General features: G+C 43.6%; 1 protein-coding gene across 1 annotated transcript in view; it reads right to left on the reverse strand.

Annotated features, from left to right (window-relative positions):
• Positions 1-23146, reverse strand: part of Apaf1 (apoptotic peptidase activating factor 1) — an 86950-nt gene that overhangs the window by 27462 nt on the left and 36342 nt on the right. Inside the window, exons 15-18 of the mRNA XM_032911402.1 lie at positions 13973-14104; positions 11208-11333; positions 5910-6071; positions 2092-2220 (exon numbers count right to left, since the gene is read on the reverse strand). Of these exons, the coding sequence (XP_032767293.1) occupies positions 2092-2220; positions 5910-6071; positions 11208-11333; positions 13973-14104 (549 nt within the window). The remainder of the gene's footprint in view (positions 1-2091; positions 2221-5909; positions 6072-11207; positions 11334-13972; positions 14105-23146) is intronic.

Below are 23146 nucleotides of genomic sequence, written 5' to 3' on the forward strand. Positions count from 1 at the left end.
TTTTTTTAATTACAAAGTCTGGGGGTGTGGTTTGGTTGGTGGCAGAAGGATCAGAAGCTCTGAGTCATCCTTGGCTACATAGTGAATGTGAGCCTAGCCTGGGCTACATAAGAGCCTGTCTCAAACGGAAAAAAAAAAAAAAAAAAAAGAAGGGAAGAAAATAAATACGTGAACATACAAACGGCTGTAGATGTATGTGTGCACATGTATACGTACGTGAATATACAGACGGCTGTGGATGTATGCGTGTGCATGCATACATACATGAACATACAGACAGCTGTGAATGTATGTGTGCACATGTATACATACGTGAACACACAGACGGCTGTAGATGTACACTCATGCATGTATACAGAGACCTGGTTACATAAGCAACAAGATGCTGCCTCTGAGACAGAAACACGAGGAGGAAAGGGAAACGACAGTGAGATTCTGCTGAGAACAATTACTTTAAAGCCTTGATTCTAGAGTTGTGCACAGTCGATCTAAAAATCACAGGAAGCATGCATATCCACATACGGATTATCTCTAACACTGTCACCAACCTTCCTCTGAGCTGCTGCCAAACCCACGAAAATGAGCACACGAAGTGTAGCATGTACACAGTTCCCTTTCACCCCAAGCTTACGACAACCTGTCGGAGACGGCCACCGTCCTGGCAGCATTTGTCCTGCGTTCTGCTGTCCATCCATCAAATATATCCCAGCCTAATGAAGTCCCGTATGTGCCAGTTCCTCTCCTTGCGCTCTGAATTACAGACCTGCTTTATGATTTCAGAATCAGCATGGGCAAAACAAATACACTCCTGTCACATGCCCAGTGGTTTTCGCTTGCTGAGGTCCGGTTACAAAAAGATGTCATGAAAGCCTGCCTTAACTCTAGAGTCCAAACTGGGAAATGCAGCAATGAAGACAGAAGTTAAGGTTATCCCACAACTGAAGAACCTCAAGAACCCCTGCTCCTGCCTGCCTTTAGCTTGTTCTCTCTCAGTTGTGACTTTGAGCTCGCGAGGCAAAGCCCTTACATTTCAGGAAGGAAGACATTCAATGTTCCTGGAGCTTCCTAAGGACGACAGAGGGCAAGGAGCTTAGAAATGACAGGAAGTGCAAGACTGCAACATAAGCAAGTCATTCCTAAGCACTGTGTGATCTGTACTTGGTAACGACAACGCGACCCTAACAAATCAGACACGGGACTTCATCTTACCCTACTCAAACTATCTAAAGGAAGCCAGATGTGTGTAACCCCAGCACCAAGTGGGAGACACAGGCAGACCCAGAGACCCCTGACCAGCCAGCGTAGTCAAAACAGTGAGCTTCTGGTCAGTGTGAGATTGTCTCAGAGCAGTAAGGAGGCAGGGGATGGAGGAAGATGCCCTCAGGTCTCTGCATGTTCACTCTGTCAGATGTATATACCACACACACATCTACACCAAAAAAAAACACACACACATGCAAGAGGGCAGCTTGTATCTATACCGCTTATGAGGTATCACATGTCTATACTGTTTAAGAGTGATCAAAGTGTATGCATGAAAATTAACAAATTGTATTATTTCATACAGTACATAGCTATTACTTTATATGCTAATTTTAAAACATTGGGTGGAGGGGACAAGGGAAGGGGCTCAGTGGGTAAGAGCATTTTCTCATAAGCATGGGGACCTGGGCTCAAATGCTCAACACCCATATAAAAGACCAAGCATGGCTGTGTGTGCCTGTTATCCCAACAATTAGGGGTGAAAGTGGACAGACAGACACACACACAGACACACACAGACACACACATGCAAACACACAGACACACACATACACACACACACACACACACACACAGAGGAGGGGGGGTTAAAGTGAAAAGAAATGCCTCAGAAACCAATGATCATTCCACAGTTTCCTCAGTCCTCCCATCACTGTACAATCACGTCTTCGCTCACATTAAAATAACAAAGCTAGTCATATAATTGGCTACCCCAAGCTTCATGTTATCAGGCTATGAGGGAACACAATTTTCCGAGAAAGGCGGCCACTCTTGTCACCCTTGGATCCCTGGGGACCCAGATGGCACTGAATACATTCAACTACTCACCTCCACACAGTACTGAGACAGGGCAATCACTGCCAAATGGTCGTAGGGGGAGAAGTCACAGTACTGGATGGTGCTGTGATGACCTGTGTGGATCTCGGCCAGCAGGCCACTAGTATGAACATCAAGAAGCTGTCGAAATAAAGAGATATCTATGAAAATCAAAGCATCGTAAATTATACCTGGCTGAATCTGAACTTATTTTTAAATAGATGCTCCCCTATCTCAAATATAAACTACGAGTCCTGAAATCCTGAGGTTAACTGACGGCCGCATGGATGCTGACAGCCATAAATAAGATGCAGGGACACCCTAGGCATCGTTTTAAAATATAGCTCATCTTGAAAGCTATCTTCTGTAGAGGAAAATTCTGTAGAGGATGAGCTGGCCTGAAGAAAGCACAACCTTTGTGCATGCACGAATGGGCCAGTCAAGTTAACAGGCAGAACAGTTCTTCTCCCTGCCGCTACTGATTCAAGAGAGAAAACGCATACTCATGAGCAAAGATGCTCAAAACAATACACAGCAAAGCCCCGCCGAAACGAAATCAGCTGAGTCAGTTCCAGTTCTCTCCAGGGCGGCCAAACTACTCCACTAGAATTAACCATAAACAGCTAATTTTTAGTAAAACAGCCTTCACTTCAATTCTTCAAAGATTATCACATACGGAGTATGTTCTTTCAACGGTTTTGGCAAACAGTAAGAGTGTATATGCTTCATACGCACATACGGTAAGTTGATTCGGTCTACTTATTTAGGACTGTGGCAGAGACAGTCTTCAGGGCGAGAACAAGGGCCTCCAGTGGGAGCTACGATGAGGTTTAGTGAGTGCACAGCGCAGGGACACACACAGGCTCAGCAGCACAGCAGGGAAGGCCGGAAACCAAGCACAGGAAGTCATATTTAAATGCTTCCTGGGGAAGGTTGTTCTTAAGAGTGTTGGGGGAAAGAACTGGCAAACGTGAAACAGAAAACCATCCCAGTTGGGGAATGACAACAGAGAAAATGACCGAGGACAGGAGGAGGACAGAGAGAGCCTGAGAAGCAGAGAAAGAAGAGCAGACAAGAGTGGGCCACACACGGATGAGGGGTCCCAAAGTCACTACCTCAGCAGGCTACACAGGATCCTCTATAGGGTAAGGGGATCCTAAGGTCTCTAATTCAGCAGGCTACTTAGGAATCTGTCTATAGGGTTTTAAAACAAGGTGTTTTATACAATATGTATTCTTTTCCTTTTCCATAGAATAGATCTTCTGAGTGCTTTAAAATGATCTTCCCCTGGGGTTGGAGGTTTACCTTAGTGGTAGAGTGTGTGCCTAGCACTGGGTTCCATTCCCAGCACTAGCCAGGGAGGAGGAGAGGGTAATCTGGAAAATGTAAATGAAGCCACCGCCTCACACCTACTTCAAAGGCTATAAAATTTTAATGAAAAATAAATAAAATTTTAAATGGAAAAATAGCAGCCAGTGCTATCGGGGATGCGGAGACACTGACAACCTCATACTCCTGCTAGTACAAAGGTAAAATGGTGCCAGCCACTGTGGGAAAGTCACCCCTCCTCAAAACCATGACACAAGTTCACCACAGCGTCCTTCACAATAGCCAAGAGGTGGGGAAAGCCGGCAGCCTGCACAGAGGAAGGTGCTTTTCAAATGTAGTGACTACTCACATACACACATACCGGGGGTGGGGGGGCAGAAACAGAGAGAGAGAGCAAGACTGTCTAGTTCTGATATATTCTATAACTCAAGTTAAAACAGTATGCTCAGTGAAGTGAGTCAAGCATAAATAGACCAGCATTATATAACAGCACTTGTACAATTTCCAGAGCATCATGCTATTAGTCACCTGGGCGGGGACAGAGAACGGAGAATTATTAGTGGTAATGGAGTTTCTCTGTGAGTGATGACATTTTTTAAAAACATACAGTGGTAGCCGGGTTGTGGTGGCACATGCCTTTACCCAGCACTCAGGAGGCAGAGGCAGGGGGATCGCTAGTTTGAAGCCAGTCTGATCTACAGAACAAGTTCCAGGACAGCCAGGGCTATACAGAGACCCTCTCAAGAAAAGAAAGGCAAGGCAGGATAGCTGGATGGAGGGACGGAGAGAGGGAAGGAGAGAAGCGGGGAGGAAGGAACAGAGGGAGGGAAGATGCATGCAATGGTAACGGCTGCGTTGTATTACGACTATGGTTATAAAGCCAATGGTGTGCATTTAAAAACTGGGAACATCTTTAATTCCGGCTACTAAGGAGGCTTCTGGAGCAAGAGACTGCAAGTTTGAGGCAGGCCTAGGCTACACTAGTGTGTTCAAGGCTGGCCTAAGCAAATGAGCAAGATGCTATCTCAAAGTAAAAATGAAAAAGAGCTGAGGTTGTAGCTCAATGGTAAAGTGCTTGCCTATATCTTACAAGACCCTAAATTCACAGCCTAGTTATCCGAAAAAGCAAAAAACAGTTCAAAATGGCAAACTTTACATTATATATTTTTATCGCAACAAAAATCAAGTGTTGAATCTTCAAATTTTTACAAATTCAACTGTTTGTATTCTATTTTTACAGACTTTAACATACTTAAAACAAAAGGACATGCTTTTCTTCTTAGTTTCCTGCTAGAGGGGCCTAAGTCCGCAAGTAACCAAAAAGCCAGGTTCGCAATTACTAAATCAGTAAACAAACCCATACCCAGTCCCTCGATGACTTTATATATAAATATGATGGTACCACTGACTTATGATACCTATGTGTCGTGCCTTTTAAAACGAGAATTAGGACAGAATGTCCATGAACTACAGGATTTGGTTCTCGCAATCCAGCTTTGGACAAACCATTGTGTCTCTCTGAGCCCAGCTTCCCTGTTAGACCACAACATCATTTTAAATTACACATGTCGATGAGTACTCAGACCATGAAGACAGCGTGAGACCTACCATTTACTATTCTGTCTTCATTTACTTTATGAAAACCTCACTGTTTCATTCAGTTCTTAAGGAGTACTTCTCTCATAAGAGCCACCAAATTGTCAATGGGATTTAAAAAATATATTCTGAGAGGGCAAGAGATGGCCCGGCAGTTAAGAGCACACGCCCTTCAGAAGGACAGAAGTCGTTTCCCAGCGCAGGATCCCAGTCACTGTGACTCCAGCTTCAGGGGAGCCCATGCCTCTGTCTCTCCACTCACTCACGTGTGCACCCACACAGACGCAACCCATACACATAATTAAAAACAACTTTAAAGGTAATGTGAAAATCACCAATTTTAAACCTATTAACCTATTTTAAACTTGTGTACGTGATGAAGAAAGTATTCTCTTTTAAATGAACTTGGGGGAGGGGTCAGAAACACGTCTCAGCAGTGAAAAGCGATGGCTGCTCTTCCGGAGGACTGGGGTTCGACTCCAAGCACACACTCATGACAGCTCACAAGCACAAGCGTCTGTAAGTACAGTTCCAGGGCATCTATCCAGTGCCCTCTTCTGGCTTCCACAGGCATCAGATCTGCAGCACAGACATCTATGTAGCCAGAGCACCCATGCACATAAGATAAGAAGTTGAAAATCATAACCTGGAGGAACACTGGACGTGGCATGCCAGTCTGCTTCTGTGGTGTGCAACTTTACTATGCTGTTTCACACCGTGTGCCTCGGGAAAGTACAAAGTCTTTCTGACTAGTGTGACCGTGACCTTTCTCACAAGGCCTCCCACATCCCCCAGAGAGCAGTTAGGAGGCCCGCTCCACATCACAGAGCTGGACGAGAAGAGAAAAAACGTAACAGAGGTTGAAACTTTGCGTCTTCGGGGTGGGTTAAGATGGCAGGACTTACGAGGACTTTGTTTTTTGCTGCCACTATTATTCTGTCGCCGTCTGCAGACCAGGAGCAACATTTCACGATCACCTCCACGTCCTCTGGAGGGTCTTCTGAACTCAGGAAGAAGCGCTTCACATTAATGCTTTTCTTCTCGTTTGCTGATCTCACATCCCAAAGCTGTTTAAAAAAAAAAAAACTAAAATTGCTTTACTCCCAACATACGCCTCTAGAATTCCAACTAGATTAAAGGCCATGTAAACACGCTCCACCTAACGGATGTTCTTCGTAGGTCTGACTTTTTGATTAGTTTTTAAATTAAGAAATCCAGCTTCCTGCAGGAATGAAACCTAGGTCCCCTACGCACTTGTAGCAAGTGCACGGCTTGGTCTTCGTGTGGGTCCCTAACAAGCACATCGGGGGCTCAGTCTCTGTTCCCTGCCACTGGATCCCCTTCCTCTACCTGCACTGCCTGAGGTTGGGCCTCAGTGAGAGAGGAGGTGCCTAGTCCTGCTGGGACTCAATGTCTGAGGGAGAGGCGGTACCCAAGGGGAGCTCCCTCTTCTCTGAGGAGAAGGGGAGGGAGCAATGGAGGGAGAAATTTGCAAGCGTGGAACTGAGAGGAGAAGAGAAAGGGGACTGTGGTGTGGATGTAAAGTGAATAAGAAAAAAAGAAAGGGAGGGAGGGAGAGAGGGAGGGAGGGGAAGGAGGGAAGGAAGTGAGGAAGAAAGAAAGCTTCCATTTTGCAAAAAACAAGCAAACAAAACCCCACAGTCAGTAAAATTAAATAAAAAGTTAAGTGACCTGCACAGTTTGACACATTATAATGCTAGTACTTTTCAGCTGAGGCAGGAGGATCAGGTGTTTGAAGCCAGCCTGGGCTACCTGAGAGCTCATCTCAAAAGAAAGAAAGAGGGAAAAAAAAAAAAAAAAACAAAAGAAAAAACAGTGAACTGGGCCTTGCGGCGTGTGGAAGAGGCTAAAGATTTGTGTGGACAGTAAGGACGGGCGTGGGAGGGACTCACCGCTGTCTGCTGCTGCCCTCTGCTGGGACAAGCAGGGGACGCACTTCACATCTCCCTCAAGCACAGCAGGAAACTGTGCTGGGCCGGGTGCCTGCTGGGCATCCAGTGATAATGAGACCCCTAAAGGAGAAACTATACTGAAAGCTACACTGGGAGGAACATGGCTTCCGCTGTGACAGCTGAGGCTATGCAGTGCTTCAGAACTAACCAGCTCTGAGAAATGGGATACGAAATCCTCTAAGCCTTACTCTGGAACAGCCCTGAAAAGATGTGCCCTCACTCTCTCAGACCTGGAGCAGTGTTCTGGCTGCCATGCCCTGGAACATGATACCCCCAACACACTCCAAAAAAAGCTGCCAAACCCTAACACGTTCCCCTTGGGACAACTGTGTCTACACTGTGTAAAATAAAAGAGACAACAGGAACTAGCATGGCTAGCCTTCTCTGATACAGAAAGAAGGCAGGCACAATGGGTCAGTGGTCAGCGGTGGGTAAAAGCCAGATGCTGGTGGCCTGCATTCAATCTCTAGGACCCACATGATGAAGGGCTAGAGTAAACTGGCCAACTTGTCCTCTGACCTCCAAACATGTCATGAAACACACACACACACACACACACACACACACACACACACACTAAAGTAATTTCCAAGTTTTAAAAAGAAACAACCAAGAATCGGACTCTTTGGTCCTAACATTCAGAATCAATGGGAGATCATACTGTTAGTAGGACAAACTCAGGTTTAGGAACTAAAAGCAAGCTGACACAATCTAATTTCACTACACCCACCAACCCTGGATGTGCCTCTGCACCTGACTGAGCCCCTAGCAAGCAACGATAAAGTTTCACACACCACTGCATTCTGAGGAGGTCACTGCACTGTACCCAGGGTCCCTGTGCACCCTAAGTCCTTGTGTGCTTTAAGTAACAATCTTTAAATAAAACGCTTTAAGATCATTTCTCTCTGAGGTCCAAAAAAAACCGCATGCTTATCTACATGATATCCTACAACAAGCTTAGAAAATCCCAGAGCCTTTGGGGCATAAATAATTTTACAGCTCTTATTCTCTCAGACGGTAAAAGCCTTACAAGGCTCTGACCTTGACGCTCTGTTATCTAGCATCATTTTGCAGGACCTCTGCTTTCCACATGTCTCTGTGCAAAGAGCCAGTGACACTGGCTTAATAGCTCTGTGGGAAAGCCACCATCAACACCATCCCTGAGTGGAGTGATGCCTGTGCCCCCCACTGCTAGTGACCAACATGACACAAACATTTCTTAGCTCAGGACTGTGCAGTGGCCACGCCACTGGCTAGTAAACAGAACAAGCCTGAGTCCATCAGCTGAAGACTGGTAATCAAAGTGTCTACACAGTCACCATGAAATGACGGTGAATGCAGAGACCCATGGCTGACAACACGCTGGGAACAGTGATGTCCTAAACAAGAAAGACATTCATACCATTCGTCCAAGGCCCAGACAACACCACAGCTGAGGGTGTGGAAAGGATGCACCGGCTAGAAGATAGGAAGAAAGGCAGCAAAGCGCCATCTACTGGGCAAGCTAGGGCTATGCTCTCTCACATACTCACACCCACTGTACTGAAACCTGAGTGGGCCCGGCGGGCTAATGAGACGGCTCGGCAGGAAAAAGCACAAAGTCTCTGGAATCCACCACGGTAGAAGGAAGCAGAGAACCAACTCCTGCAAGCTGTCCTGGGGCTCCATACTCATGCTGAGCATGTACACGCTCACACGCAAAAAATGACACACACAGACAGACAAACAAACAGACACACAAACAGTGTAACTTAGGAAAGGGAACCTGGCATCGGCCAGCCATAGATGGAGAAGAGGCTCAAGGGGCGAAGCCCTCACTGCTGAACTACTGATTCTGAGTGTCAGAAGGAGGAGGAAACATTGCCTTTGGTTTGTAACAACTGGCAATCCACAAGCATGGTCAGTCATACACAACGTTACACATACGCATTTAAAAATAAAATCTTTAAAATAAAAAGAAGAGAAATCAATCTTGCACATAATTTTGTCATTCTGTTTATCCACTTACCACCTCCCTAACTTTACTCTCAATAACCAGACTACGGAGCACACTTTTCTCTTCCAGTATTTAAAACCCTAGGATAGGGTTAAAAGCCTAGTATAGTATCTAACACATAGTGAATGTCAAATGCACAATCTTTAAAATCTTATAAGTGAAAATACAGATTGTGTAGAGTTTTAAGCACAGATGTATAGAAAGTTACTAAAAGAAATAAAGCTTAGCTTTATTTACTTAGGTAAAAATACATTCACCTGAATGCCCTTTCCCAAACCCATGTAAAACAACAGTAAAAGGATTTTTTTCTTTTTCTTTAGCCACAACCCACAAGATAAAGAAAATGGTGAAGGGATAACAAAAGTGTGGTAAAGGCTGGAAAGAAGAAAGGTAGGCGGGCTCCTAAAACCTGAATCCTGAGCCCGCAGTGGGGTATCAGCCAAACGAACTCATAGCAGGAATCTAAGTGGCTCAGAAAGTGCAGGCCGGTTCCTTCTAGAAAGAGAGGCTAAATCAGAAGGGCTTTTTAAAGATCCACTGAGACCCCCTTCTCCCTCTTCAGTCCAAGAAGGACATAAACCTAAGAGTGAAGGGTCTATATGCCAGACACTACGCTTACCCCAGTTAGGGCAGGGTCAGTACTGAGGAAATGAGGACATTCGGATAAAGCACACATTCCATCTGCCGTCTCTGCCTAGATAGCACGGTATGTCCCAGTGACTCTTCTCAGGACAACCAGAAAGTGAAACAACTCTCTCAGAACACTCAACCTGATTAACACAAAAGATTACCACAGGAGTTCACCCTCAAAGCATGAAAGCCAAGCCTGCAGACAGCTCAGGGGGGAGACCTGGCTCCTGACCCCTGGGCATTGTCCTCTGTCTCCACATGCACACCACGACACCGCCACTCTCATTCTCATGCACAAAACATTGTTTTCAGATATAGAAAGAGGAGACACAATCCCACACCAGCTTCCCGGTGTTACACTGCCACCCAGGAGCAGATAGCAAGGGATTTGATACTGAAGACAGATTTCTAAAAGGTATGCAGAAACTAAAAATGTATTCATATTGGCAAAAAGAAAAAAATATAGTCATGAAACAGCAGTGTAATATTTAAAAAAAAAATCTAATTCTAAACACAGGTACTGAAAAATCTGAGAACAAAGTTTTAAAATACTGTTGTGTTTAAAATACCAGGAAATGGAGTGAAAGAAACTTCCAGAAAGGGAAAATGATGAAAGGCAAGGGAAAAAATAAAAATCTAAAACCAAATATTCCAGAAAAAGAAAACACAGGAGAAATGAAACTGTTTGAGAAGACCCCAAAGGTGACAGATAAAACACCAAGCACGCCCCCTTTCCCGCCACTGTGACGTTCCCCAGACTCTTCTATAAGACTAAACTAAAAACAAGACCGGGTTTTACACCCTTCAGGAAAGCCAGAAGCACAGTTAACCTGCCTCTTGACTACAGTTCTAAAAACACAAGATGAGTACATGTTTAAGACGTAATATGTGCTTAAAGTTAAGAATTTAAACTCTAGTTATAAAGCATTCAAAATGAACAGTATGACAAACATATAAAATGCTGCCACGGTTTAGATCTCGGAACTCTGCAAAGGGCTTAGGAACCGAAGGTGTGCTTCCGGGTCTGTGGCACAGGCACAGTAGGTTTTAGGGCAATGGTTCTCAACCTTCCCAATACTATGACCCTTTAATTCAGTTCTTCATGTTATGGTGACCCCCAACCATAAAACTATTTCCTTGCTTCTTCTCAACTGCAGTTTTGTTCCTCTTGTATTTTTGAAGACAGAGGTTTGCCACCAGGGCCATGACCCACAAGTTGAGAACCAGTGTTTTAGAGCCTCAAGGATAAGGGCCTAGAGAAGCCAAGTTAGGCCATTAACAGGTAACCCTTGAAGGGAATAGTGGGACCCAGTTCCTTCTTATCTCCTGCTTTGCATCCAAGACACCATTAGGTAAGCAATTTCTTTCACCACACGCTCCTTGCCACAAGACACTTGCCTCGGCACAGACACAGACACAGGGTCCGATTAGAATCTCTGAGGCTGCAAACAGAAATAAATGACTCTTCCCTCTGTATAGGCTGTTTATCTCACGTTTGTATCACGGCTTTGGAACACTATTCACACCGACAGAAACTCCTACTCACCCCAAACCATAAGGGCTTCTCCAAAGTTGAAGCCCTCTGGCTCTGCTCAAAAGCTTACCTTTAAAGTCCCGTCGGCTGAGCAACTCGCCAAGAGCTCATCGTCTGGTGAGAACCTGCAGTGGGTGACTGAGTTCGTGTGACCGAACATGGTATTTCGGCATTCTTTTTGATTCAAATCCCAGAGCTATTTGGAAGGGGAGAAAGAAACGTTAAAAACATCGAGAGGCAGCGCTGGAGACTGGGAGGTGAACACCTGTAGCTCCAGGTACTTTGAAGGGTGAAACTGAAGGATCACTGAAGTTCATAGGTTCTAGACCAGCCCAGGCATGGCCCCTCTGAAACTGTAACCAAGATGGGAAGAGGAGGTGCAGGCTGGGAATGGTGGGACCAGGGAACGTGAGAGGGAAAGCTGGGATGGAGAGAATCAGGATACACTGTATATGTAAATCAAACCGCCAAAGGGTATATTTTAAGATCTATGCTAAACGGGGGCTAGCGAGCATCCGCTGCTTTCCCAGAGACCCAAATCCAGTTCCCAGCACCCACATCAGGTAGCTCACAACTGCTATAACTCCAGCACCAGAGAACTCAATGCCCTCCTCTGTGGCTTCTACAGTGACCCACACAATGGCATACATACGCACAGACACAAGCGATACATAAATAAAGACTGATTTAAAAAAGGAAATTAATGCAAGGCCCTGGGTTTGGTCCCCAGCTCCGAAGGAAAAAAAAAAAAAAAAAAGAACCAAAAAAGGAAATTAACCTAAGTTAAACGGGAAAAGTGAAACTCATGCTAAGTTCTTCCTTTTCGTTTGCGCTCCTGGTTACAGAACGATCTTCAGTCCATAGTAACAACATTGTCAAATACGAAGATAAGCCTGTGATGAGTGACAGGACAACCTTCAGACCAGCGTCTCAGTCCACTAAGGGACTTGACTTCCCCACTAGGCTTTTATTCTGAACACTCAACTAAGTGAACAATTGTTGCTTACTTTTAACTGAGTGGTTTAAAATCAGTAATATGTAAATTATCTCCATATTTTTTTAAATACTACGTTACAAAAATGGTCCAGGCAAGCTTTTCATTTTTCTAAGACTTCCCAAACCTTGAGATAAGTAATTGTGTAAAAGCTACTAATGGCCTATAAAACTCAACGACCTCCACTGATACCAGATTACAGGAACCACAGCTCAGGTCAAAGAGCAGTCCAGCCACCATCAAATCAGAGTGGCATAGTCGTCGGGACAAGCAACTCTACTTTCTAGTAAACCAGCACCATGAGAAGGAAAAGGGAGAAAAAGAGAGTTTTTAACAGAGTAAAAGAGACAACCACCAAGAGCCAAGTTTGTTTCGATTCTGAATCTAATAAACCTATAGGTTTGAGACCACATATGGGAAAATTAACACAAGCCAGGTACTTTGGGTGAGGCTAAAGTATTTCGGGTGAAATGACATATATTGATTTTTGCAGTGCTGAGGATTAACCCTGGAGCCATTTACACACCAGCGTAGCTCTCTCTAAGGGAGGGTCTGCGTGCCCTTCTGAGACGTCATAAAACAGCATTTGTTTGAGCCACACTTTTACTCTGTGGCCCAGGCTATACAACTCGGGCTCCTCCTGCCTCAGTCTCTGGAGAGCTAGGATTCCAAGTATGCATCACTCTATTCAACAGCCTGGAGTTCTCTAAAATGTTTCACATACACCTCCTAAAACTCTGGTATCCCACTGTAAAAGTGGTGCGACACTGGACCAACGATTTGAAACAATTAACTTTTTTAAAAAAAATCCAAAAGAAGAGAACATCTTTCTAGAACACCAGAGAATTTAATCTACCTGTACTTATCTACTTAAAGAGACTTAAGGAGTAGATGCAATCTTTTATAATTCCTAATTACAAGTATTATCAAATATACATGAGGTGAACACTTAGGTTTTGCTTACATTCCTACAAATACCTTTTCCTCCTTCATCTGCATCTGACAGCAGCACCTTCTTCTGAACTGTTATAATTCAAACACCCAGGCCCGCCTCCCTTTCTCCCCTTTACACGGTCACACTTGTGACCTGTGCCCAAGCATGCTGGCACTGCATTTATGAAACAGTGAGTCGGAACTGAATGGGGAGAGGTAGGGACTTCTCTGAAAATCTCATCTATGAGTTCTGGGAAAGGTCCAGTTGCTCTTCCTCTGAGAGTACGAGCTTTGGGACAAACCTGGAGCTGCGGTATCTCCTGTCACATAAAGACAGGTGACCGGATCATCAAAGACAGCAGAGACCAATGATGGAGAGGGAGGGAGGGAGGGGGGAGGCCCTGAGAACACAGCTGACGTATCTGGAATGCCAGCAGCAGGGTCCAGGCTCACTGTGAACTTTGCAGTTATATAAACTACTGATGTCTCTTTTTCCCTCCATTTTCTGCTTATGGATATGGAATTCAGAATGTGGGCATCTCAAACGCTGCGACGATAAACCAGAAAGGAGCTGGAGATGCAGCCCAGGGATAGAGCATTTGCTTAGCGCATGTGAGGCCCTGGGTTAGTCCCTACCACAGGGGTTAAAATAGGTGAAGAAAATAAACAGCCAGGTGCACATGACTTTAATCCCAGCACTTGCGAGGCAGATGTAGGTGGCTCTCTGTGTTTGACACAGGCCTACAGGTCTACAGAGTGAGTCGAGGGACAGACAGAACTACATAATGAGACCCTTCTGCCCCCACACCCCTAAAAAACCCTGATAATACAATACGCATGAGAAAATCAAAGGAGATATTCTGTTGTCTCATGAGTTCATCTGTGAAATGTTCGACACCCACACTTACCTTAAGGAAGGAGTCATTTGACCCGGTGGCCAAAAGAAGGTGGTTGCTCTTGTTGGTGAAATGGCAGCAATTGACCTGCTCTGAGTGTTCTTCGTAGGTGTGCACTAGCTTCCCAGTCCCAGAATCCCAAATCTGAAGAGAGCAAGAAAATAAAACGCGTAAGCAGCCGCTATTTCCACGGGGAAAACAGAAAGCAACTGTTCATCACTGTGCGGATGCTATCTGCCTCCTGTGAGGACAGACTTTCCCACTGAGCACGACTCTAATGCCAGTCCACTCCCTAGTCTCTAAATACAGAAATTCTGCCTCACTTTAGAAAGTTAAGCCCAAAGAGTCCAGCACTGTAGTACACACACACCTCTAGTCCCAGCACTCAGAAAGCAGAGGCGGACAGATCTCTGTGAGTTCCAGGCCAACCTGGTCTACACAGTGAGTTCCAGAGCAGCCAGGGCCACACAGTAGGACCCTGTCTCAAAAAAGACAAACAACAAAAGTTAACCACAAGATTTCCCATGTTTATATAAATGACAGCACAGAGAAGTGGTGCTCAGAGGCTAGATCGGAACTCTGTATACTGTCAGTAACCCACGCTTGAAGCTCCCAAGGTCTACTTCCCTGTTTTTCTCTTAAGCCACTTCTGCCTTTGTCAGAGCACTTATGAAAATTAAGAGAATCTCCACGAGATTCAAAGAGGTTGCCGCTGTGAGCTCTTTAGTGAGTATTTTCGCCTCCTGCTTTACGTTTTCAGTCCTGAGAAAGAGACTTGTTTCTCAGGGTAACCCTCGTTCACTCTGGTCATTCTGACTTTAGAACTTGGGACTGCCAGGCAAGGCCAGTCTCAACGCTGACTCCAAGTGGAAGATACAGAGTAACTGCCGCCTGGAACACCACTGAGCCTACCAGCAAAAGGAGGGAAGACAGGGAGTCAGGGGGAGTGGACAGTGGGCAAGGGAGAGGAATGGGATTATAATAAAAACATCTGGGAGACAGATGTTGAAATAAATTATGTACATTATGAAATTTTCATGATGGAAACAGTATTATATAGTTAATATACACCAATAATTTAAAAAAGAGAAGGTTGTTATGGTTTGTATATGCTCAGCCCAGGGAGTGGCACTATTAGAAGGTGTGGCACATGTTGGAGTAGGTGTGTCACTGTGGGTGTGGGCTTTAAGACCCTCATCCTAGCTGCCTGGAAGCCAGTCTTTCACTAGCAGCCTTCAGATGAAGATGTAGAACTCTCAGCTATGCCTGTACCATGCCTGCCTGCACACTGCCATGCTCCTACCTTGATGATAATTGACTGAACTTTTGAATAAGACTTGCATTGGTCATGGTGTCTCTTCATAAATGAAACCCTACGCCAATGGTTTTACCAACATTTTAGTCTTAGTCTAGTCATCCCACAGACCTCTTTAGGGGCTAAAATTTCCTGAAGAAAACCAAGCCAACCCTTCTTGCACACTCCCTTTACCCAGATGCACTACTCTACACCTCTGATGAAAAGCTTACGGTGAAATGGGGTATGGCAGCACATGACTAATCCTAGTACTCAACATGTCTGGGTTAGTCAGACCCTGTCTCGCCCCCTGAAAATAGAACACACACACACACACACACGTGCGCGCGCGCACACACACACACACACACACACACACACACACAAACACACACAATCTATCTACCTACCTACCTATCTCACACACATAGCCTGAAGTGAGGCATCCCCTCTACATATTAGTAATAAAACATCTTTTTATCTTTCAGTTTCTCTTAAATTCCTCATTAGTAGAAATGTTCCAAATAAAAATTAAAGTTTAGAGGGAAGTCTCAAGAAAATAACAAACAGGGCTGGAGAGATGGCTCAGTGGTTAAGAGCACCGACTGCTCTTCCAGAGGTCCTGAGTTCAAATCCCAGCAACCACATGGTGGCTCACAACCATCTGTGATGAGATCCGATGCCCTCTTCTGGTGTGTCTGAAGACAGCTACAGTATACTTATATATAAAATAAATAAATAAATAAATAAATAAATAAATAAATAAATAAATAAATAACAAGGTAAAATTATCCTCTTTTCTTGTCTTTGCTTATTTTTTTTATACCAGTGACCTGTTAGAGTGTTCATGTCTAGTTTGCACTGATTATATAAATCAGCCTGTAAGGTTAAAACAGAATCAGGCTACAATTGACAAATTATATACTTTACGATAAGAATTATATCATTTTAAAGTATTACTTCTAATCAAAGATGTCAACTAATATAAATATTATGGACCTATAAATATATCCATAGGTCTATCTATTGATGACAGGCAAATTCATTAATTTATCTAATTTTCCTTTATTGTTGGCTAAATACTTCAGGCTGATCAGCCTAACATTTTTTTTTTCTTTTTTGGTACATGAGAATTATAAGAGGTAGGCTGACTGCAAATCTACACTTCTCTGTCTATTCCACCAGATCCAATCCCCCAAGTTTCATAGCCAGCTCTGTAACAGAACACCTGTGTCTCTCTTTCATCTCTGACATTAAGCACAACAGATAAAAAAGATCTTCTCCTCCAACCTTCCTTCATTGATCTCAGTATCAGTGGTCTCAATTCCCCCAGTAAAAAAGACACAGACTAAAAGAGTACGTGTAAAAACAGGATTCATCCTTCTGCTGTATCCAAGAAACACACCTCAACATCAAGGATAAACTACCTCAGGATAAAAAGTAAAAGGGAAGAAGATATTCCAAGTAAATGGACCTATGAGGCAAGCTGGGGTAGACCTTTTACTATCTAACAGAATAGACTTCAAACCAAGATTAATCAGAAGACTCAGGAAAGGGCACTATATACTCATCAAAGGAAAACTGCACACAAAAAAATTTCAATTTTTCCCCAGCTCCGAAAAAAAGAAAAAAAGAAAAAAAATTTCAATTCTTAACATCTATGCCCCAAACACAAGGGCATCCAAGTTTGTAAAAGAAACACCACTATGGCTTAAATCACATATTGACCCTTCAACATGTGACGTCAATACCCCATTCTCACCAACAGACAGGCCATCCAGATGAAAACTACGCAGAGAAATGCAAGAGCTATCAGACATTATAAACCAAATGGATATAAAAGATATTTATAGAACATTTCAACCAAACACAAAAGAATATACCTTCTTCTCTGCACCTCATGGTACGTTCTCCAAAGCTGACCATATGCTGGTCACAAAGTTCAAGAAAGCTGAAATGACTCCTCACACTCTATTAGACAACTATGAATTAAAGCTGGATATCAGTAACAACAGAAAGCTCACAAACTCATGGAAACTGGACAAAACTCTACTGGATGAAAAAATGGGTCAAGACAGAAATTAAGAAAAAACTAAAGACTTCCTAGATGTATATGAAAATGGATACACAGCATACCCAAGCTTATGGGACATGATGAAAGTCATAAGAAATGTATAACTTTGATAGGTACAACTTACCAAAGTTAAATCAAGTACACATAAGGAGTTTAAACAGACCTATAACCCCAAGTTAAATAGCAGCAGTCATTAAAGACTGCCAACTAAAAAGAGCCCAGGGCCAGATGGTTTCAGCACAGAACTCTACCTACCAGAATTTCAAAGAAAAATTAGTGTGGATGTTCCTCAAACTATTTCACAAAATAGATAGAGAAGGAACACTTCCCAATTCATTTCATGAGGCCACAGTTACTCAGACACCCAAATGACATAAAGACCCCACAAAGAAAATTATAGACCAATTTCCCTTTTGGACATAGATGCAAAAATATTCAATAAAATAATAAAATATTTGCAAACAAAATCCAAGAATACATCAAAAAGAGTGTCTACCATGACCAAAAAGGCATCACCTCAGAGATGTAGGGATGATTCAATATCCAAAATCAGTAAGTGTTAGCCACAAATAAACAAACTGAAAGAACAATAAGACACACATGATTATCTCATTAGATGCAGAAAAGGCTTTTCACAGAATCTAACACCTCTTCATGGCAAAAGTCCTGGAGAGATCGGGGGTACAAGGGACATGCCTAAACTTGATAAGGACAAATTACAGCAAGACCACAGCCAATATCAACTTAAATGGAGAATGAAGAAAAACTCAAAGCAATACCACAGGAACAGAACTCTCCAAATGTACCCAAAATTGTAAAGTCTTAGCTATAGCAAGTAAGACAACTGAAGGAGATTAAAGGTATTCAAGTTGGAAAAGAAGTCAAAGTATTATTGTTTGCAGGTGATATGAGAGTATATATAAATGACCCTAAAGATTCTACCAGGGAACCCCTACAGCTGCTAAACACTTTCAATAAAGTAGGATACAAGATTAACTCACAAAAACCAATAGTCCTCCTATATACAAGTGACAAACCAATTGAGAAAGAAATCAGAGGAACAACACCCTTCACAATAGCCTCAACTAATATAAAATATCTTGGAATGACACTAATCAACCAAGTGAAAACATACATGATAAAAATTTACAAAGTCCTCGAAGAAAGAAATAAAAGAAGATATCAGAAGATGAGATCTCCCATGCTCATGGATCTGTAGGATTAACAGTAAAAAAGAATGGCCATCCTGCCAAAAGCAATGTACAGATTCAATGCAAATTCCCATCAAAATTTCAACATAATTCTTCATAGACCTTGAAAGGAAAATTCTCAACCTCATCTGGAAAAACAAAAAACCCAGGATAGCTAAAAAATCCTGAATAATAAAAGAACTGCTGGAGTTACCACCCTGTCTGATTTCCAGTGGAACTAGAAATGGTACCAGTGGTACAGTAATAAAAACGGCATGCTACTGGCATACAAACGCACATGTTGATCAACAGAATTGAATTAAAGACCCAAACATAAATCCACCTACATACGGACCTCTGGTCTTAGATAAAGAAGCCAAAATGACACACTACCAGGGAAAAAGAGCATCTACAACAAATAGTGCTGATTAAACTGGATGCCTACATGTAAAAGAAATACAACTAGATCCTTATATAGTGCCCTGCACAGCTCCAAATGAATCAAAGATCTCAGCATAAAACCAGATGCACTGGACCTGACACAGGAGAAAGTAGGGACCAGCGTTGAATGCACTGACACAGGAGAAGACTAACAGAACACCAATGGCTCAGGCACTAAGAGCAACAGCCAACAGTAGAACCTTATGAAACCGAAAAGCTTCTGTAAAGCAAAGGACACGGTCATTCAGACAAAGCAGCGGCCTACAGGATGGGAAAAGATTTTTACCAACTCCACATCCCACAGAGGACTAATATTCAAAATACATAAAGAACTCAGGAACCTAGATATCAAAAAAACAAATAATCCAATTTAAAACGTGAAGTACATACAGGTCTAAATAGAGAATTCTCAAAAGAAAAAACTCATCATCCTGAGTGAGGTAACCCAATCACAGAAAAACACACATGGTATGCATTCATTGATAAGTGGCTATTAGCCCAAATGCTTGAATTACCCTAGAAGCACAGAACACATGAAACACACAGACGGATGACCAAAATGCAAATGCTTCACTCCTTCTTTAAAAGGGGAACAAGAATACCCTTGGCAGGGAATAGGGAGGCAAAGTTTAGAACAAAGGCAGAAGGAACACCCATTCAGAGCCTGCCCCACATGTGGCCCATACATATACAGCCACCCAATTAGACAAGATGGATGAAGCAAAGAAGTACAGGCCAACAGAAACCGGATGTAGATCTCTCCTGAGAGACACACCTAGAATACAGCAAATACATAGGCAAATGCCAGCAGCAAACCACTGAACTGAGAACAGGACCACCGTTGAAGGAATCAGAGAAAGGACTGGAAGAGCTTGAAGGGGCTATAGACCCCATATGAACAACAATGCCAACCAACCAGAGCTTCCAGGGACTAAGCCACTACCCAAAGACTATACATGGACTGACCCTGGGCTCCAACCTCATAGGTAGCAATGAATAGCCTAGTAAGAGCACCAGTGGAAGGGGAAGCCCTTGGTCCTGCCAAGACTGAACCCCCAGTGAACGTGATTGTTGGGGGAAGGGCGGTTATTGGGGGAGGATGGGGAGGGGAACACCCATATAGAAGGGGAGTGGGAGGGGCTAGGGGGATGTTGGCCCGGAAACCAGGAAGGGGAATAACAATCGAAATGTAAATAAGAAATACCCAAGTTAATAAAGATGAAAAAGAAAAAGAAAAAGAAAAAGAAAGAGAAAAAACTCAATGGCTGAGAAACACTTTCATCCTTAGCCATCGGGGAAGTGCAAATCAAAACTACTTTTAGATTCCATCGTAGACCTGTCAGAATGACCAAGGTCAAGAACACAGGTGACAGCTCAGGCTGCCGAGGATGTGGAGAAAGAGAAATGAACGCTAATCCACAGCTGGCGGGAGGACAAACTAGGACAACCATTGTGAAAATCGGCGTGGCATTTTCTCAGAACACTGGGAATTAATTATCCACCTCAAGACCCAGCTATCCCATTCTTGGGCATATACCCAAAAGATGCCCTATCCTACCACAAGAACACTTGCTCTATTCATAGTAGCCAGAGATTGGAAATGCCATAGATGTCCCTCAACAGAATAATGAAAGAATATAATAAAGAAAATGTGGTACATTTATTACAATAGAGTATTACTCAGCCATTTTAAAAAAATGACATCATGAAATTTTCATCCAAATAGATGGAACCTCATTCTACGTGAGGTAACCCGGACCCAGGAAGACAAATATAGTATGTATTTGCTTATATATTATAGTAGTCATTAAATAAATGATAACCAGCCAGGCGTGGTGGTGTGCACCTTTAATCCCAGCACTCTGAGCAGGTGGATCTCTGTGAGTTCAAGACAATCCCTGTTTACAAAGTGAGTCCAGGACAGCTAGGGCTTTGCTACACAGAGAAACTCTGTCTCGAAAAACAACCAACCAACAAACAGATAAATAATAACCAAGCCACAATACATAGACCCAAAGGAGTTAGGAAGGAGGCTCATGGAGCTCCCTGGGAGAAGAGAATAGAACAGATTTTATGGGTGACCTGGAAGGTTGGAACTGAGGATCAGGTAGGGAGGTGGAAGGGATATGGGGTTAAAGGACAGAATTCAAGGAAAGACAGCTAGAATTGAGAGGCGTCTGAGGGATGGTATGGAAACTTAGTTCAGTGGAAACTTTCTAAAACATATGAAGGTGATCCTAATGAAGTCTCCAATAATGAGAAGGTTGGAGTCCCACATGGCCATGTCTTGTATCAAACTTTCTTCTAGGACTAGGACTGGGTTATATCCACTCAAGTTGGCCAAAGGAGTCCCATGGATATCCCCAAACAGGCCGGTCAAGACAACAGGTTGTTCTCCACAAACTGACCTCAAGGCCCCATTGCCAAAGACGGCACCCATACAACTCATTGAACACGGAGAGGCCAAGCTGCTGCCTATATAGAACCTTCATCCCCATGTTTTAGTGTCTTTGGACAGGAAGGTACTCTTCAGGCTACCAAAAAAACACATGAACACCAACCCAGGCACACAACCTTTGATCTACAATCTGTTCTGCCTGCAAAATACGCTAGGGCACAAACTACAGTGGCACCAAGCTCGTAGGAGTAACTACCCAATGTCTGTTTTGTCTTAAATCCCATGCCACGAGATAGAACCCACACCTGACACTGCTTGGATGACAAGAACCAGAGACGAGATACCTCAGAGACCTAGAGCAAAACCAACTACTACTGATCTAAAAAAAGTAACAGTGAAACGACTCATAACGATGTTCTGCTCTACTCGTAGATCATCAGAGAGGCTTCCCCCTAGAAAAGATGGGAACAAATACAGAGGCCAGACATTACACAGAGAGAGAGACCTTGGAATGCACATCTCTAAACAGGGTGTCTCCATCGAATCCCACCCCTCAGAGCTCACGGAAGGAGGGTGGGAACCAGAGGGAATGGAGGACACCAGGAGAAAAGGACCCTCCAAATCAACTGAACAGAGCGCAGAGGGATGAACTCATGGAGACTGAGCTGACAAGGGTCTGCACCAGGTCCTCTGCACATAAGCATCACAGCTTTCAGTTTAGTGTTTCTATGGACTCCCGCGTGTGTGCAGGTCTGATTTTGGTGCCTGCTCTTGGACCCTTTTCCTTCTGTTGGTTTGCTTTGTCCAACTTCAAAGGGTTTTGCTTTATCTTATCATATTTCATTTGTTAGGTTTTGCTGTTATCTCTTAGAAGCCTGTTCTTGTATAAAGAGAGACAGAAGAGCAGTGGATCCGGATGGAAGAGAAGGAACTGAGTGGGTTAGAGGAAGGGCAACTGTGATCAGGGCACACGGTATCAGAATGGTTAAGAGAATATAGTGCTCCTCCAGAAGACAGGTCAGTTCCCGGAACCTAATTTAGGAGGCTGGAAATACCTAGTGACTCCGGCTCCTCGGGACCCAGCACCTTTCTGGATTCCACAGGCACTGCATTTACACTTGCACATACACACAAGCACACGTGCACATATGACTAAATAAAAAGAAATCCTTTATAAAATAATAATGGAAATAAATAAAATTTCCAGATAGTGTTCACTTATAATGCTATTTATATGTGTCCAACCTCGACACAGGATGGGCGTTCTCAACTGGAAGCAGGGCTATCTGGAAGGTGCATAAGAAACACACACAGATGACTTTACGGGGACAAGCTGACGGGGGGAATTCTTCAAGACTTGAGCTCTCTCTCTCTCTCTCTCTCTCTCTCTCTCTCTCTCTGTTTGTGTGTGTCTGTCTGTGTATCTGTCTCTCTGTCTCTCCGTATCTCTGTCTCTGTCTCTGTGTGTCTGTCTGTCTGTCTGTCTCTCTCTGTTCACTCGCAGCTTGAGGCTGCACACACTCTGCTTTTCCCCTGCGTGCTTTTCTTTCTTGAACTCCCACACACCTCTGTGTGTTCCCCTTTCACTCACACACACACACTCTTCACACACACCTCACACACACCACATGCACACACACTCCCTCCTCACATTCTCTCTTCTTTCACTCACCCACACACACACTCTCCCTCCATGCTCCCCCAGTCTTTAACTTGCCCCAGTCTTTTATTGATTCTCCAAAAGCAGGTAGAAAAAAAAAGACATTGTGCATTATGTAATCATGGACAA

The sequence above is a fragment of the Rattus rattus genome, chromosome 1 (assembly GCF_011064425.1).
Source record: "Rattus rattus isolate New Zealand chromosome 1, Rrattus_CSIRO_v1, whole genome shotgun sequence".
Taxonomy (NCBI): domain Eukaryota; kingdom Metazoa; phylum Chordata; class Mammalia; order Rodentia; family Muridae; genus Rattus; species Rattus rattus.